A 15,074-nucleotide genomic window follows, 5' to 3' on the forward strand; every position below is an offset into this window, starting at 1 on the left:
GAAAATAAAATCCGGAACGCGATCTATCAACTAAGATATTAGGAGTAAAGATGTCTCTTGTGGCGACATAGTGTGTACTCTTTGTATTCCGTTTTCTTAATGAAATATATATGGTTACTTTAAAAAGAAACTCTGTGCTGATGTGGCTGGCTGGAGGTGCTGCCAGCATAGTTCTTGCCCTAATATGCGTGGATGGCTGGATGGTCCATGACTTGTGCCGGTCAAGCATCAGCACTCCTGAGTCCTGACCACGTCGGCAACACAGCCACCACAGGTTGTCCGGCCGGATCGACGGACGCCTGGTGCTTGTACGGGCATACCGTGCCGAGCCGGCAGATAGGCCGTGATGAGTGATGAATTTGATTTTTTTTTTGAGGGAAGAGTGATGAACTGATGACACGCGCGTCGTGTGCAGGCCGGCTCGACCCAACTCCCTCCCGCGTCCATAGCGTAGCGACGCACCCAAACCGTCCCGCCGCACGCACCACGTATTATCACACCGCCTCCTGTTCCCGCCGCAGCCCCCGCGACCGACAGCTTCGCCCCGAGAGCGATGCGGCGAGATGCGGCCGTCGCGCCCGCGGCGGTCGTGACCTCGCCGCAGATCGCGGCCGGCGGGGCGGAAACGGCGAATGCCGAGGCGGCGGTCATCGACGTCGACTCGGCGCCAGCGCCAGCGTCGGCGGCCATCGACGTCGACCTCGAAGCGGGGGGCGCGACCCACGGCGTGGCGTGCCGGATCTGCCACCTCAGCCCCGAGGGCGGCGACGGGCCCGGGTCGGAGGTGATCCGGCTCGGCTGCTGCTGCAAGGAGGAGCTCGGCCACGCGCACCGACAATGCGCCGAGGCGTGGTTCCGGATCAAGGGCGATAGGTAAGACCTCCCTGGCTCGCTCTATCCTCTGCTGCGCCGTGTTGCTCGCTTGTTTCCAACGCGGTACGAGTTGTCGCCGAAGTGTATGCTAGCTGCTTGTTGTAATTCCTTGCAGAATGCCGTACAAGCGCACCGGGCGTGTGGCTTCTCCCTCCTAGGCCAGGAGTTGCCGTTTTATAAATGTGAATGATCTTGAAGTTAGCAGACTAGAAGTCAGGAATACAGTGCTCGTTCTGAAATCTGAATGGCCATAGGGTCAAAATTCTATGTTATAGAGGGGAAAGCTTCAGAGTTCATAGGGCAACATGAACAGTTATCGCTATTAGCCACTGAGCCAAAGTTGCTACGAGAGAAGAGAATGTACCGATCTTGCTTCTTTGATACGGCAAAGTTTTAGCGTCTTAGGTTTGGCCAAGCTTCACTCGCTGTTGCTTTTTGAAATGACGATTTAGGTTGGAGTGGACGTTCGGAAAATGTCTGGGGTGTTGCTTGGTAGCCACCTCAGTATAGAATCTCTTGTGTGTTTTTTTTTTTGTGTGTGGAAGGGTTATTGTCCTGAATGAAGCAAAGGACTAAATTCGTTCCTTCTGGATGCTGGCTGGGATTATGCTTTTCACCCTCTTGTATGTCGTGACTATCTAAGCCTTTATGTCACTCTCGACATGTGAGTGGCTTCCCTTTGGCATTGACGATATGAGATATTTTTATCAGATAAACCCAATTGTCTTTTTCTCTTGGCTGGGTCAAATCAACCAACTACCAGGGTCTCTGCAGTTATTCAAATTCTCATGCTTTAACAATCTTGTATCAACCAAAAAAAATCCGTAGGCGAACCAAACCTTTTACATTTAATTCAGTTAGCATTTTTCTTAGCAACTAGCCAACTACCAGGGTCTCTGCATTTATTCAAATTCTCATGTTTAACAATTTTATCAATTTGTCCTGTGATCTCTCTGAAACTTGCATCAAGTGGCTAAGAAATGCAAAACTTTAATTACTACACAGGCGCTGTGAAATTTGTGGTTCAGAGGCCAAAAACATTACTGGCGTGGAAGTGAAAAAATTCATGGAGGAATGGCATGGGCGAAGAATGGCAACTAACGGGGCTATGGTAGAGAGGGAAAACACTTGCTGGAGGCGGCAGCCATTTTGCAACTTCTTGCTAGCTTGCTTACTGATTGCTTTCATGCTTCCCTGGTTTTTCCGTGTAAATATATTGTGAGTTATGCTGCTGGGACTGGGTCATGTGGAATCACGCAAATTGCACAGAATTTATAGGCACAATCACAACACAGTTCCTCCTTTTCTTTTTCCTTCAAAATTGTCCATCTGGGTATTTGTCCTCTTACATTCATCACTTAAAATCCAAATACCCCTGTTTGATAATAAATGTTTATTTGAGATTCTAACATAATAAAATATACTCCCTCCGTTCCTAAATGTAAGTCTTTTTAGAGATTCCAATAGGAGACTAGATACGAAGCAAAATGAGTGAATCTACACTCTAAACTACGTCTATATATATCCGTATGTAGTCCATAGTAAAATCTCTAGAAAGACTTGTATTCAAGAACGGAGGGAGTACATCTGAATCAAAGACGCCTAAGGACATCTCCAACGGCAACCCGCAAAAAACCTTCTGCATCAGTAGCCGCATACATCCGGCCTTCTGGATTTTTTCCCAGTCTGCCCGATCAAGTAGCCGTATGCAAAGGGCACATAAGTTCAAATAGCTGCATGCAGCACTAGTTAAAATTTAAAAAGGTTCAAATATTTTAGATCCCAACATTGTTGTCCCCTTTCATCGCCCATTGATGCTCAATTAGATCTTCCTTGAACTGCTCGTGAGTTGGTCGATGCCGAATTTGTTGATGCATTTGAATAAACTCCTCGAATGTGGTTGGATTCTGGTCCGGAAGTTGGATAGGATCATCCATGTCCTCAAATTCCTCGACGATCATGTTGCGCATGATCACACAACATGTCATCACCTTCCACAAGGTCTCCAAATCTCATTGTTTTGCAGGTCCACGGACAACTGCAAAACGGGCCTGAAGAACTCCAAATACCCTCTCGACATCCTCGAAATAGGCTTTCGCCCCGCTTTATAGATAAAGCAAAGATCCATACAACCAACATCCAGATAAGCCATAAAGGCGACGACCGGGGCAACAACACAATAATGCCCAAAGAGAAACATAAGAGAAAAGCAAAACAAGGCCACCTAGTGGCTGTCTACGAGTGAAGCTAAGCTGACGAAAGCCGACGTGCCGAATCCACGAGCGCATCCAACATGGTGTCTAAATGATCACAATTGTGCTGCCTAGTAAGCGGGTGCCATTGCTGCATAAAAGCAAGGAATTTGAACAAAGAGTCAGCTGCCTGCCTAGGGAACACCTTCTCAATCACCAATTTATTTCTTGTCATCCAAAGAATCTATGACATGGCCACAAAGATCAGCCAGAATATGCGGCGGTGTCGTCCTGACATGGTAGCCCTAGCCTGGAGGAAATCCACGAGATCCAGGGCCTCCCAGTCGGGGCCTAGTGCCTCACGGGCGAACTGCCAAAGGACCCGAGCCGCCGTGCACGAGAATATGATATGGGCCACAGTCTCAGGGACCCTGCATAAAGGGCAAAATCCATCCCCGAACCCTGTCGCTTGAGCACCTCCGTCCCCGAAGGGAGGTGATTTCTAAGAAGTTGCCAAACGAAGATCTTTATCTTCAAGGGCATGGGGGCCTTCCACAAGTTAGCTAGCCAAGGGATAACGGGGAGGCGGCCTAGAGCCTTGTATGCGGATTTGACGGAAAACTCACCCTGAAGGTGAGAGCCGCCACGATACAGTGTCCGGATAGTCCGGCAACACTGGCTGCAGAGCTGCCAACAGTCTAGTACATTCGGCATGCTCTGCTTGCCCAAACATCCGGGGGAACCGGATATCCCATTGTCCCGATCGTGTTGCCGCGGAAACTAGGATAGATGGGTCCGTGCAGATAGAGAATAGGGTAGGGAAACCTACCCCAAGGGGCTCGGTACCCATCCATGGGTCTAACCATAATTGGGTCCCGTCCCCATTACCTATAGTGAAGGAAATCCCAAGGCGGATATCCTCCTTGATCTTTTGGATGGATCACCAAAACCGGGAACCTCCCGGCCGGGAGCATGCCAGGAGGGGTTCTTCCCTTAGGTATTTTGCTTGAATCAGCCGTAGCCACAACCCTCCCTCGCCGTGCATGATCCGCCATACCCATCGTAGCATAAGTGCAACGTTCATGCAACGAGAGGCCATAATGCCCAGACCACCATGGTCCTTGGGCCTGCAGATATCTGCCCACTTGACCATGTGATACTTCTGGCGGCCGTCTGCGGCCTGCCAGAAGAACCTCGTGAGCTCCTTATCGAAGGAGCCATGGACGCCCTCCGGTAGGATATACATCCCCATCAAGAACATGGGGAGAATTGCAAGGTTAGCAGAAATAAGGATCGATTTACTTCCCTTGGATGTAAACCATCCGCGCCAGGGCTCGGCCTGCGTCGCCACTCGTTCTACCAACGGATCGAAGGCACTCATTAGAATCTTCGAGTCGGCCATCGGCGTTCCCAAGTAAGTGATGGGAAATGATGCCAGTCTACAGTTCAAGTTATCCGCAATCCATTGTTGCTCATCTGTCGGGAAGCCTAAAATCACGACCTCGCTCTTATCAAAGTTGATCTTAAGTCCTGACATAGCCTCAAAGCAGAGGAGCAGGAACTTAAGATTCACTATGTCAAGGGCCGACCCTTCCACCATAATCATGGTATCGTCCGTATATTAGAGGTGGGTGACCCCACCCCCTGGGATCAAATGGCCAACAACCCCTGATATGTGGCCAGACGCCCTAGCTTTATCCAGGATGCCTTCCAGGGCGTCAACGGCGAGGTAGAAGAGGAGAGGAGAGATCGGGCCGCCTTGCTTCACTCCCACAGAGGACGTGAAGAAAGGCCCCACCTCGCCATTGATATTGATCGCAGTCCTACCAGATCGGACCAACAACATGATCCAGTAGCACCATCTGTCATCAAAGCCCCGACGCTGAAGTACCAACCTCAAGAAGGACCAATCCGGATGATCACAGGCCTTCTGGAAGTCCAACTTGAGGAAGACACCCTTATGACCACGCGTCCTGACCTCATGAATAATCTCATGAAGGGCCAGAATCCCATCATGGATCCGCCGCCCTTTCAGAAAAGCCGTCTGTAGGGGGTGATCCAAGTACTCTGCTACATGGGCTAGATGGGTCGCGCACACTTTTAAGAAAATGCGCTCAAGCACATTAATCACCGTGATAGGTCGAAAGTGGCGGATATCTGTAGCCCCAACTATTTTGGGGATAAGGGTGATGTCCCCATAGTTTATTCGGAACATGTCAAAGGTTCCAATGTAGAACTCATGGAACATTGGCATGACCGGTTTCAATACGTTCCAGAACTTCTGGAAGAAGACCACCGGCAAGCCGTAGGGCCCCGGGGCCGACCCCGCCTTCATAGAGGCGATGGCCCTACCCACCTCTTCCGGGGAGAGTGGGATTGTAAGCTCCTGTAATGCCCTCGATGCGGCTATATCTCTCACGTGTCGAAGCACGACTTAGAGGCATAACCGCATTGAAAGCAATGTCGCAAGTGAGGTAATATTCACACAACCCATGTAATACATAAGGGAAAGAGATACATAGTTGGCTTACAATCGCCACTTCACACAATTACATGAATAAAGCATTACAACAACCAGATACACACAAGGTCCGACTACAGAACCAAAATAAAAGAAGACTGACCCAAATGCTACATAGATCCCCGATCGTCCCAACTGGGCTCCACTACTGATCAACTGAAAAACGGAACAACATAACAAACAAGGTCTTCATCGAGCTCCTCCTTGAGCTAGGTTGCGTCACCTGCACGGTTTCATCGGCACCTACAATCTGGTTTTGGAAGTATCTGTGAGTCACGGGGACTCAGCAATCTCACACCCTCGCGATCAAGACTATTTAAGCGACTAGCATATTTGGTGGAGCTGCAGCAAGCGACTAGCATATTTGGTGGCTAACATACACGCAAATGAGAGTGAGAAGAGAAGGCAAAAGCACGGTCGAACAACTATGATCAAGAAGTGATCCTAGAACAACCTACGTCAAGCATTACTCCAACACCGTGTTCACTTTCCGGACTCCGCCGAGAAGAGACCATCACGGTTACACACGCGGTTGGTGCATTTTAATTAAGATCAACTTCAGGTTTTCTACAACCGGACATTAACAAATTCCCATCTACCCATAACCGTGGGAACGGCTTTCGAAAGATCAATCCCTGCAGGGGTGTTCCAACTTAGCCCATCACAAGCTCTCACGGTCAACGAAGGATATTCCTTCTCCCAAGACATTCCGACCAGACTCGGCATCCCGGTTACAAGACATCCTCGATAATGGTAAAACAAGTCCAGCAAAGCCACCCGGATGTGCCGACAAATCCCGATAGGAGCTGCACATATCTCGTTCTCAGGGCACACCTGATAGGTCAAGCTACGAGTAAAACCAGCCCTCGAGTTGCCCCGAGGTGGCCCCGCAGGCTGCCCATTTCGGACCAACACTTGGAGAAGCATTGGCCCGGGGGGGTTAAAATAAAGATGACCCTTGAGCCTGCAGAACCCAAGGGAAGGTGGTAGGTTGTTAGTGCAAATGGTAAAACCAAGGTTGGGCCTTGCTGGAGGAGTTTTATTCAAGGCGAACTGTCAAGGGGTTTCCATTATAACCCAACCGTGTAAGGAACGCAAAATCCAGAAACATAACACCGATATGACGGAAACTAGGGCGGCAAGAGTGGAACAAAACACCAGGCATAAGGCCGAGCCTTCCACCCTTTACCAAGTATATAGATGCATTAATTAAATAAGAGATATTGTGATATCCCAACAAAATATCCATGTTCCAACAAGGAACAAACTCCAATCTTCACCTGCAACTAGCAACGCTATAAGAGGGGCTGAGCAAAGCGGTAACATAGCCAAACAACGTTTTGCTAGGACAAGGTGGGTTAGAGGCTTGGCTTAACAATATGGGAGGCATGATAAGCAAGTGGTAGGTATCGCAGCATAGGCATAGCAAAAGAGCGAGCAACTAGCAAGCAAAGATAGAAGTGATTTCGAGGGTATGATCATCTTGCCTGAAATCGAAGAAGAACGAGTCCATGAAGAAGACAAACGGACGTAGTCGAACGGTTCCTCACAAACGCGACGTTAACGAAACCAACCCGAAGAAGCAACACCGGAAAGAAGCACACAACATAGTAAACAACCAACACATGAACATGGCATGATATGCGGGATGCGGTATGCGGTGCATATGCATGATTTGAAAAAAAAATGATTGAACCTGGCCTCAACTTGGAAATCCAAGAGTGCCACTGGAAAGAGGAGTTGATTTCGGTCGAAATCGATATAAAGATCACCGGAATCGGATGCACGGTTTGGAAATGGCAAGCAAAACAAATATGACACTGTTCTGCGATAATCAGCACGAGACCATCTAAATGCATCAAGAACAACATGCTACTGCACTCAAACATGACAACAAAATACATGGCAGGGATCCACTCATGATGCCTGACAAAAGATGAACACTGAGCTACGGCTAATTCACTCATTAACAGGTTCAAACAAGTATGGCAAAAGTGCAAATGATAACATGTTTCAGACTGTGAAATTAACAACATGTCAGGAATTTATCATCAGGAAGCAATGTTTAGAGCACGATAACTACATGCTACAGGGACATATCATGGCAAAGCAAGGCATGGCATGAAGCTACTCTAAGCACATCACAAAAGTCCCTTAGTGACCATGAGCCAAAAGGGATCAGAAAATACAATTGCAAGCATGTGAACATAGCAAAAACATAAACAGATTCAGACTTAGTGAAAAACTGGAACATGGCAAAACAGTTAATAGGTAGGCATGTTTACGAGCTCGATGCACTCACTACAGAATATGGCATGACAAACTAAGCATACACCCATCAAGAAGACATGGCATAGAAGCTAGACATGGAAAGAACACCATCATAGCATGCACGGAGCAACAACAACAAGCTCGGCAAAATCGCTAAACATGTTAACAATCTGCCAGGAACATTTTATAGCAAAAGTAGAGCTCGATTGACTCAAGCTAGGGTGCTCCACAATTAAACAAAGACATGGATGGGTAGAGCACCACAATATTAACAAAACATCCTTACTGATCATCCTCAAAAGAGGCACAGATCACTAGGAAACAACATGAACATATGACATAAAAATAATGACAGGCAAGGACTTAGTGAAATTCTAAGTCCCTGAAATCGGCATCATCGAGTAAGCTACTTTGCATGCTTGTGCTAGTCACCACAAAGATCACAAAAATACATGGCATAGGCCCCTGTAAAAATGGCATGGCATATAACAAAACACATGTAGAGCTCAGGATCATAGCATGCACACATCAATCATGGCAAAAATGACAAAAGGCCATTTGCTGAAACAGATTTGACATAATCATCACATAGCCCTCTTCCAACAGCATTTCGGGCATCAAGATGAGCTCAAATGAAAATGATGCAATGAGATGAAATGATGTACTCGTCGAGACAAACATTTTGATATGCTACACGCACGAATCAAAGCTACGATGAGGAAGTTATGATGCGATGAATATGGGCATATGAATCTGGAAACTTCGGGGACTTGGTGGAATTTACCTCCGCGAAAAGTCAACGCGGGATGAGGATATCCGGGACGAGGGGGCCGTTTGGATCGCGGGATTGGAGGATCTGATCCAATCTTTGGGATCTCGCCGGAGTACGTCGCCGGAGCAGACGAGGAAGGAGGCCGGAGGCGCGGGGGCTCGCCGGAGTTGCGGGGAAGCTTACCGGGGTGCGGGATCCGGACGGATCTCGCCGGATCCGGCGCCGGTGGTGGCGGGGAGGCGCAGGGCGCGGCGGCGCCGGTGAGGCGGCGGAGGAGCGCGCGGCCGGAACAGTGCAAAGACGGGGCGGCACGCGGCGGCGCTTGCCTGCGAAGGGCGGCGGGCGGTGGCGCGGTCGCCCGAGGCGGCGAGGCGTTAAGGCGGCGCGACGATGTGCAGGCGCGGCGGTAGCCGGCGACGTGGTGGCGGGGAGATGCCGCGGCGAGGCGGCGGTCAACACCGGCGAGGTGGCGGAGCAAGGAGGCGAGGCCCGCGAGGTACGGGCTCCCTCGAGCCCGGCGCGGCCCGGGGCGGGCCGAATCTGGGCACGGCGGGCCTGCGCGGTGGAGAGAGGTGGCGGTGACAGGTGGCGGACGCGGGTTGGAGGAGAGCGGCGGCGGGGCTGAGGTGGCGGCGCGCGATTGGTCCGGGTGATGTGGCGGCGGGGTGGACGCGTCCGGCGGCGGAGTGGACATGTCCGGCGACGAGCGGGGGAATTTTTAGGGTTTCATCTGCGCGAATTTCGGAGGGGATCACATATTTATAGATAGAGGGAGCTAGGAGAGTCCAAATGAGGTGTGGTTTTCGGCCACACGATCGTGATCGAACGCTCTAGATGATGGAGGAGGTTTAAGTGGGGTTTGGGCCACTTGGGGGGGTGTTTGGCTGCAACACACGAGGCCTTTTCGGTCCCTCGGTTAACCGTTGGAGTATCAAACGAAGTCCAAATGGCACGAAACTTGACAGGCGGTCTACGATAGTAACCCAAGGCCGCATGACAAGTCTCGGTTCAATCCGAAAACGTTTAACACTCACACACGAAAAGAGGTAGAAAGGGACACCGGGTGACATAGGAGCGCCGGATTACAAAACGGACAACGGGGAAAATGCTCGGATGCATGAGACAAACATGTATGCAAATGAAATGCACATGATGACATGACATGCAATGCATGACACACAAGCAATGACAAGGCAACAACAGCGAATAACTGGAAGACACCTGGCACATCGGTCTCGGGGCGTTACAGCTCCGCATTCTCGCTTTCAGAGACTCTGTCCGCAGCCGGCCAGAAGTCCTCCGCCAGGGACACCCCATCCCGGGATTCCGCCGTGAAGAGCTCCTTAAAGAGGAGTGAATGTGGGATCTAATCTCGTCCGGGTATTGTAGGAGGGTGTCCCCCTCCCAGAGACACGGGATGGAGCACTTCCTACGACGCCCATTGGCGATCGCCTAGAAGTATGCAGTATTGACATCACCCTCAAGCAGCCACTTCTGGCCCCCGTGTCGTTGCGAGAATAGCTCTTCACCCTTGAATATCTCCATCAACGAGTATTCAAGGGCGTACCGCCGGAGCCAGTCATCAACCGAGAGGCCGGTCGAGTCGGCCTCCTCATCTAGGGCCTTAATCTGGTCCAACAGCTCCCCTTTATGAGCCCGAAGGTCCGCACCAAGGTTGGCTCCCCACCCTCGCATGAACTGGCGGGGGGCCTTGCTGCAGTGATGCCATATGTCCGTGGCGCAGAAAGACCTTGGCGGAGAAGCCATGACTTCAGCCCACTAGTCCCGCACCATTTCAAAGAACCCTGGCTGCAATAACCAGGATGGCTCGAAATGGAAGCGTCTCGCCCATGGTGGCTCCCCTTCCCCAGAGGAGAATAGCAGGGGAGCATGGTCAGACCCAATCCGCGTGAACCCCCAAAGCGAGCAAAGCGGGAACATGACCTCCAACTGTACAGACACCAGGACCCTATCCAGCAAGCTCCGGATCGGGTCCGCCTGCTTGTTTGTCCATGTGAATCTAGCCCCTACGTGAGCTATCTCCCGTAGGGCCATATCCGCAATGCAGTCCTTGAACATGCGCATGCACCGCCGGTCCACGTTAGGGGTGCTCTTGTCAGCCTCAATCCGGATCAGGTTAAAGTCTTCGACCACCACTACCGGTGTAGGGCAGCGAGCGACCTTATCCTGAAGCTCAACCAAGAAGTTCGCTGACCGCCCGTGATCAGCCGGGCCATAGAAGATGATCACCTCCCAGCTGAGGTTTAATCGTCGGTCAGTGACGGGCATGCTCAGGAAGAATTCCCCTCGGTCCATATCCTTAACCAAGAACAGATCCTCCCGAACCCCCAACAGGATGCCCCCAGAGAGCCCTGTCGCTGGCAACCATTGCCAGGCAAACGGGTGTCGCGGGAGTCCCTGAAGCTCCTGGATGGTAAAGTTCCTTTCTAGCTACTTCTTGTCTTTGGGCAAAGTGAGCCTTTTTCTGGCCAATTGGGTTTGAGATGGTGCCGACAAAGGTAGCCCATGGAGGATAGATACCGTCAACCAGATAGTAGCCCATGTTGTACTCATGTCCATTGACAGTATAGTGGCAAGGAGGAGCTTTTCCTGCAGCCAGCCTCACAAACAACGACGATCATTGCAGCACATTGATGTCGTTGTGAGACCCGGGCATGCCAAAGAAAGCGTGCCAAATCCAAAGATCATGTGATGCAACTGCTTCAAGAATGATTGTGGGCTTCTTAACATGACCTTGATATTGCCCTTGTAAAGCCTTCGGGCAATTCTTCCACTTCCAATGCATGCGGTCAAGAGATCCAAGAAAACATGGTCACCCCCTTGCTTCTGAGATTGCCAGGAGCCTCTCGGTGTCTGCCATCGTTGGTTCTCTCAGGTACTGAGGTCTGAACACCTCGACCACGGCAGTTGCAAACCTGACCATGCATCTTCACATGTGCTCTCAGACATCCGTAGGTACTCGTCCTACGAATCAGTGGCCGTGCCATATGCAAGCATCCGGAGTGCGCCCGTGCACTTCTGGTAACTAGAGAGACGATCGTTCCCATGACATCCTTCTTCAAGATGAAGTAGTCATTGTAGGATCGGACGCCATGATACAAACGATCGAAGACAGTCTTGCGCATTCGAAAACGCCGGCGAAAATGGTCAGCGAATAGTGCATTGGGGGAAAAGTAGTCGGCCATCGTGTCAAATGCCCGCACGCCCTGTTGCGGTTGAGCACTCGATGATCCTTGATCGAGCCCTTAAAATTGAGAACATGCTCCTCCGCATGCTCTGTGTCTTCAAGGACCGTCTGCATCATTGTCGTCTCATCGAAGTACTCCTCCGACGAGCCGTCAGAAGAACTCAACATACTGCTCGTATATGTACTCCAAATCGAAATCCATTGGTACAAACAAGAAGGGACAACTGTTTTCAGCTCCGGTGATTCATCGAACAATTGTCGTGCATGGTAGAGTATGGTATCTGGCGGGGCGGTCGGAGGACAGGGGGTTCAACGGAGACGGAGGAGAAGCGGCGGGCAACCCTACTGGATCGCCGGAGGTGATGGAGACGCGGATTTCCAGCAGGGGTGTGGCATGGTGGCCGGGATGGTGGAGCGGCGGCGACGGCAAGAAGGAAAGAAAGAAGGAGAGAAAATGGGAAGGATAGAGTCGCGGGGTCCGGGAAGGGTTTTGGGTGGGCCTGGGGCGTCGGATTCGTACGTTTTGCGTGTCCGGACTTCCGCAAACCTCCCCCACTTTTGTCTCCGTTTTGTGGTAGAAATCGCGTTCAGACCGCCCCGCGGACCGATACATGATCGCGTAGGATGGCTTCCACCGTCTGGACAGCGCGGTCCGGATGGTTGCGGGAGTTTTAAGTGACTGGTTTTTTAACCTTATACTCCCTTCGTCCGAAAACACTTGTCATCAAAATGAATAAAAAAGGATGTATCTAGACGTACTCCGTCTGAAAATACTTGTCATCAAAATTGATAAAAGGGGTGTATCTAAGACGTATTTTAGTTCTAGATATATCCCTTTTTATCCATTTTGATATCAAGTATTTTCGGACAGAGAGAGTATGTTTCGGTCATGATCAACTGATCAATAACGCATCTTTCTTGAGGATGGTATGCTCCTTACGACTTTTCACCCTTTCTGCTTTATTTTATAACCACTGCTGACATGGGCAGCAAGATTATTCCACACGTGAAAGCGAGGTATTTGTAGTAGACGTTATCCAAATGTCATACCTTCTTGCTTGCCAAAGATTTGGACTCCGGTAAACATTTTATTAGATGACGTGCAACATTCTGGTAAGCCTTTCATTAGCTTGTTGACTCTGTTTAACATCATCTCAGCTTCCAAGTTTTTGTTGTAAGCCAGGAAAACTTACAGGTTCTATAAAGTTTAAGAGTCTGGGAGGTGTGCCTAGTGAAAAGTTCAGAAGTCTTTGTTCTCCTCCTGGCATTTGATGTGTAAAACCATTTTTACCGTCCTTGCATCAGAAAATATGTTTACACTAAGTCACACTTATTCCCACCTCCTAGGTACTCCTCTGGACGCAAGTGTATTACTCCCTCCGTTTTAAATATAGGCCCTTTTAGAGATTTCCACAGGGACTATATGCGGATGTTTATGGACATATTTTAGAGCGTAGACTCACTCATTTTGCTCATATATAGTCTGTATTGAAATATCTTAAAGGGCTTATATTTAGGAACGGATGAAGTACCTTTTAACTTTTAAGCGTGAAATGAAACAGACCTCAAGCTCCAAACGAGACGAAATGAACTTATAAGATCTTTCCAACAAGACATGGACGCTTCGAAATGCTTGGGGCTGCAACAACAGAGACATGCACCGCCTGTTCCCCACCCTTGTAGATCACACCCTAGACGAGTTGAAGGCATGAAAGGAGGCCGGTACGGTGTACATAGCTTTTCCTGAGTAGTTAGTTTTTTTTTTTGAAACGGACCGAGTAGTTAGTTTAAATCATCCTTTGGTTTGGTGTAGTCAGTGTGATTGCATGGCATTGTCGAGGACTCACTTGCCAATCTATTTGTTGTCTTCTGTATAAAAATATGATAGTACAATCATTGGCGTACTCTGAAAAATATAGTTCTTCCCCACAAGACAAACTAAACTTATACTAGTTCGAAGCGACCCTCGGCGGATTCCGTTACCATTGATGACGGAATACGGAGGTTCAAACACGCAAAGCAACGTATAAGATACGGAGACTAGCTGCTTGAGGCCCCAGCTTATCCATGTTCGTCCATTTTCAGTTCATGTCATCTTGCAATCAGCTCGAGCGCCACTTTGCTTGTTCCAGCGGCAACGCGAAAGAGGTGTCGTCATCCTGAGAATAAACAACATGGTCGTTCTCCCCGTCCCCGTCCCGGCTACTGTGCGTACGTAGCTGCAAGGCAGTCATCGCTCTTGTGCTTGGACTTGGATATGTTTGTCAACGCAGTAGCCGTCCACCGCCAGCTCAAACTTATCTCTTGCTTTTTCAAAAGAAAAATATTTTATCTCCTGCAGAAGATGAAGATCCTCGTCTATACGCTGCAGGAGCATTTGTTGCCCCTCCGTACGTGGCACACCGCCGACGATGGTGGCGTCTGTACGTGTGCATACATGCCACATGCATAAGTCGTTTACAGGACCCAACCAAGCAATCGGTACGTGTGGGCGTGGCTTGAATCATCGGCGCTGCGGCGAGATTCCCACAAAAACCGATGCCCATGCCGGCTCGTCGGAACCCCAAGCGCCCGTACTACGTACTTGCCCCAACACCACGGATTTTGGGCGGTTCAATTTTCCGTCTTGTTTTTATGGGATGAAATTGGGTATCACGCGGGTGTTAAACCAACTGAGGATGGTCATGTGCTCAATCGTACTCTTTTCGTCCGAAAATATTTGTCAGACAAATGCAGTGGCCGAGCTAGAAGCAGGTTATGCCGGGGGCTGTGCTATGCTGAATGATAAACTTCTATAATTTTCTATATTTTGTATAGAAAAATTACAAGGAAAGTTGTTACTGGGCCTGAGACTATAGCCCTAGTTGCCCCAGGCCTGTCTCGGCCAATGGACAAATGGATGTATCATTTTAATCTCTTCATATACGTATGCTTATACACCAGCGCAGGGGCGGAGCTACATGCACTACTGGGGGTGTCGCTGCCCCCCCCCCCCCCCCCCCCCCCCCCCCCCCCCCCCCCCCCACAAGTTACATATTTCCTTTTTGGCCCCCCTAGATCCTTCGCTAGCTCCACCACTGCACCAACGCAATATTGTTGGGTTTAGGTGAACCCAACGACTTTTGTTAGCTGTGGACGAGTGTAAAGGTGACCACATCAATTTACACAATGCAACATGACAACGTGAACAAGGCCGAAAGCCCGCAAGCTAATTTCCTCCGTTCCTCCCAGCTTAAG

General features: G+C 49.9%; 1 protein-coding gene across 2 annotated transcripts; it reads left to right on the top strand.

Annotated features, from left to right (window-relative positions):
* The first annotated feature begins 335 nt into the window (after positions 1 to 335).
* On the top strand, positions 336 to 2,163 carry LOC125548582. Of its 2 annotated transcripts, none has more exons than XM_048712153.1 (2): positions 336 to 873; positions 989 to 1,867. In XM_048712153.1, the coding sequence occupies exons 1-2, from the start codon at positions 554 to 556 to the stop codon at positions 1,029 to 1,031; spliced, it is 363 nt and encodes a 120-aa protein (XP_048568110.1). In that variant the 5' UTR covers positions 336 to 553; the 3' UTR covers positions 1,032 to 1,867. The 2 variants fall into 2 exon arrangements, with proteins under 2 accessions (XP_048568110.1, XP_048568109.1); XM_048712152.1 differs by lacking the exon at positions 989 to 1,867 and adding an exon at positions 1,879 to 2,163 and having other exon boundaries at positions 355 to 873.
* Positions 2,164 to 15,074: the final 12,911 nt, after the last annotated feature.

This window comes from Triticum urartu, chromosome 3, assembly GCF_003073215.2.
Source record: "Triticum urartu cultivar G1812 chromosome 3, Tu2.1, whole genome shotgun sequence".
NCBI lineage: Eukaryota > Viridiplantae > Streptophyta > Magnoliopsida > Poales > Poaceae > Triticum > Triticum urartu.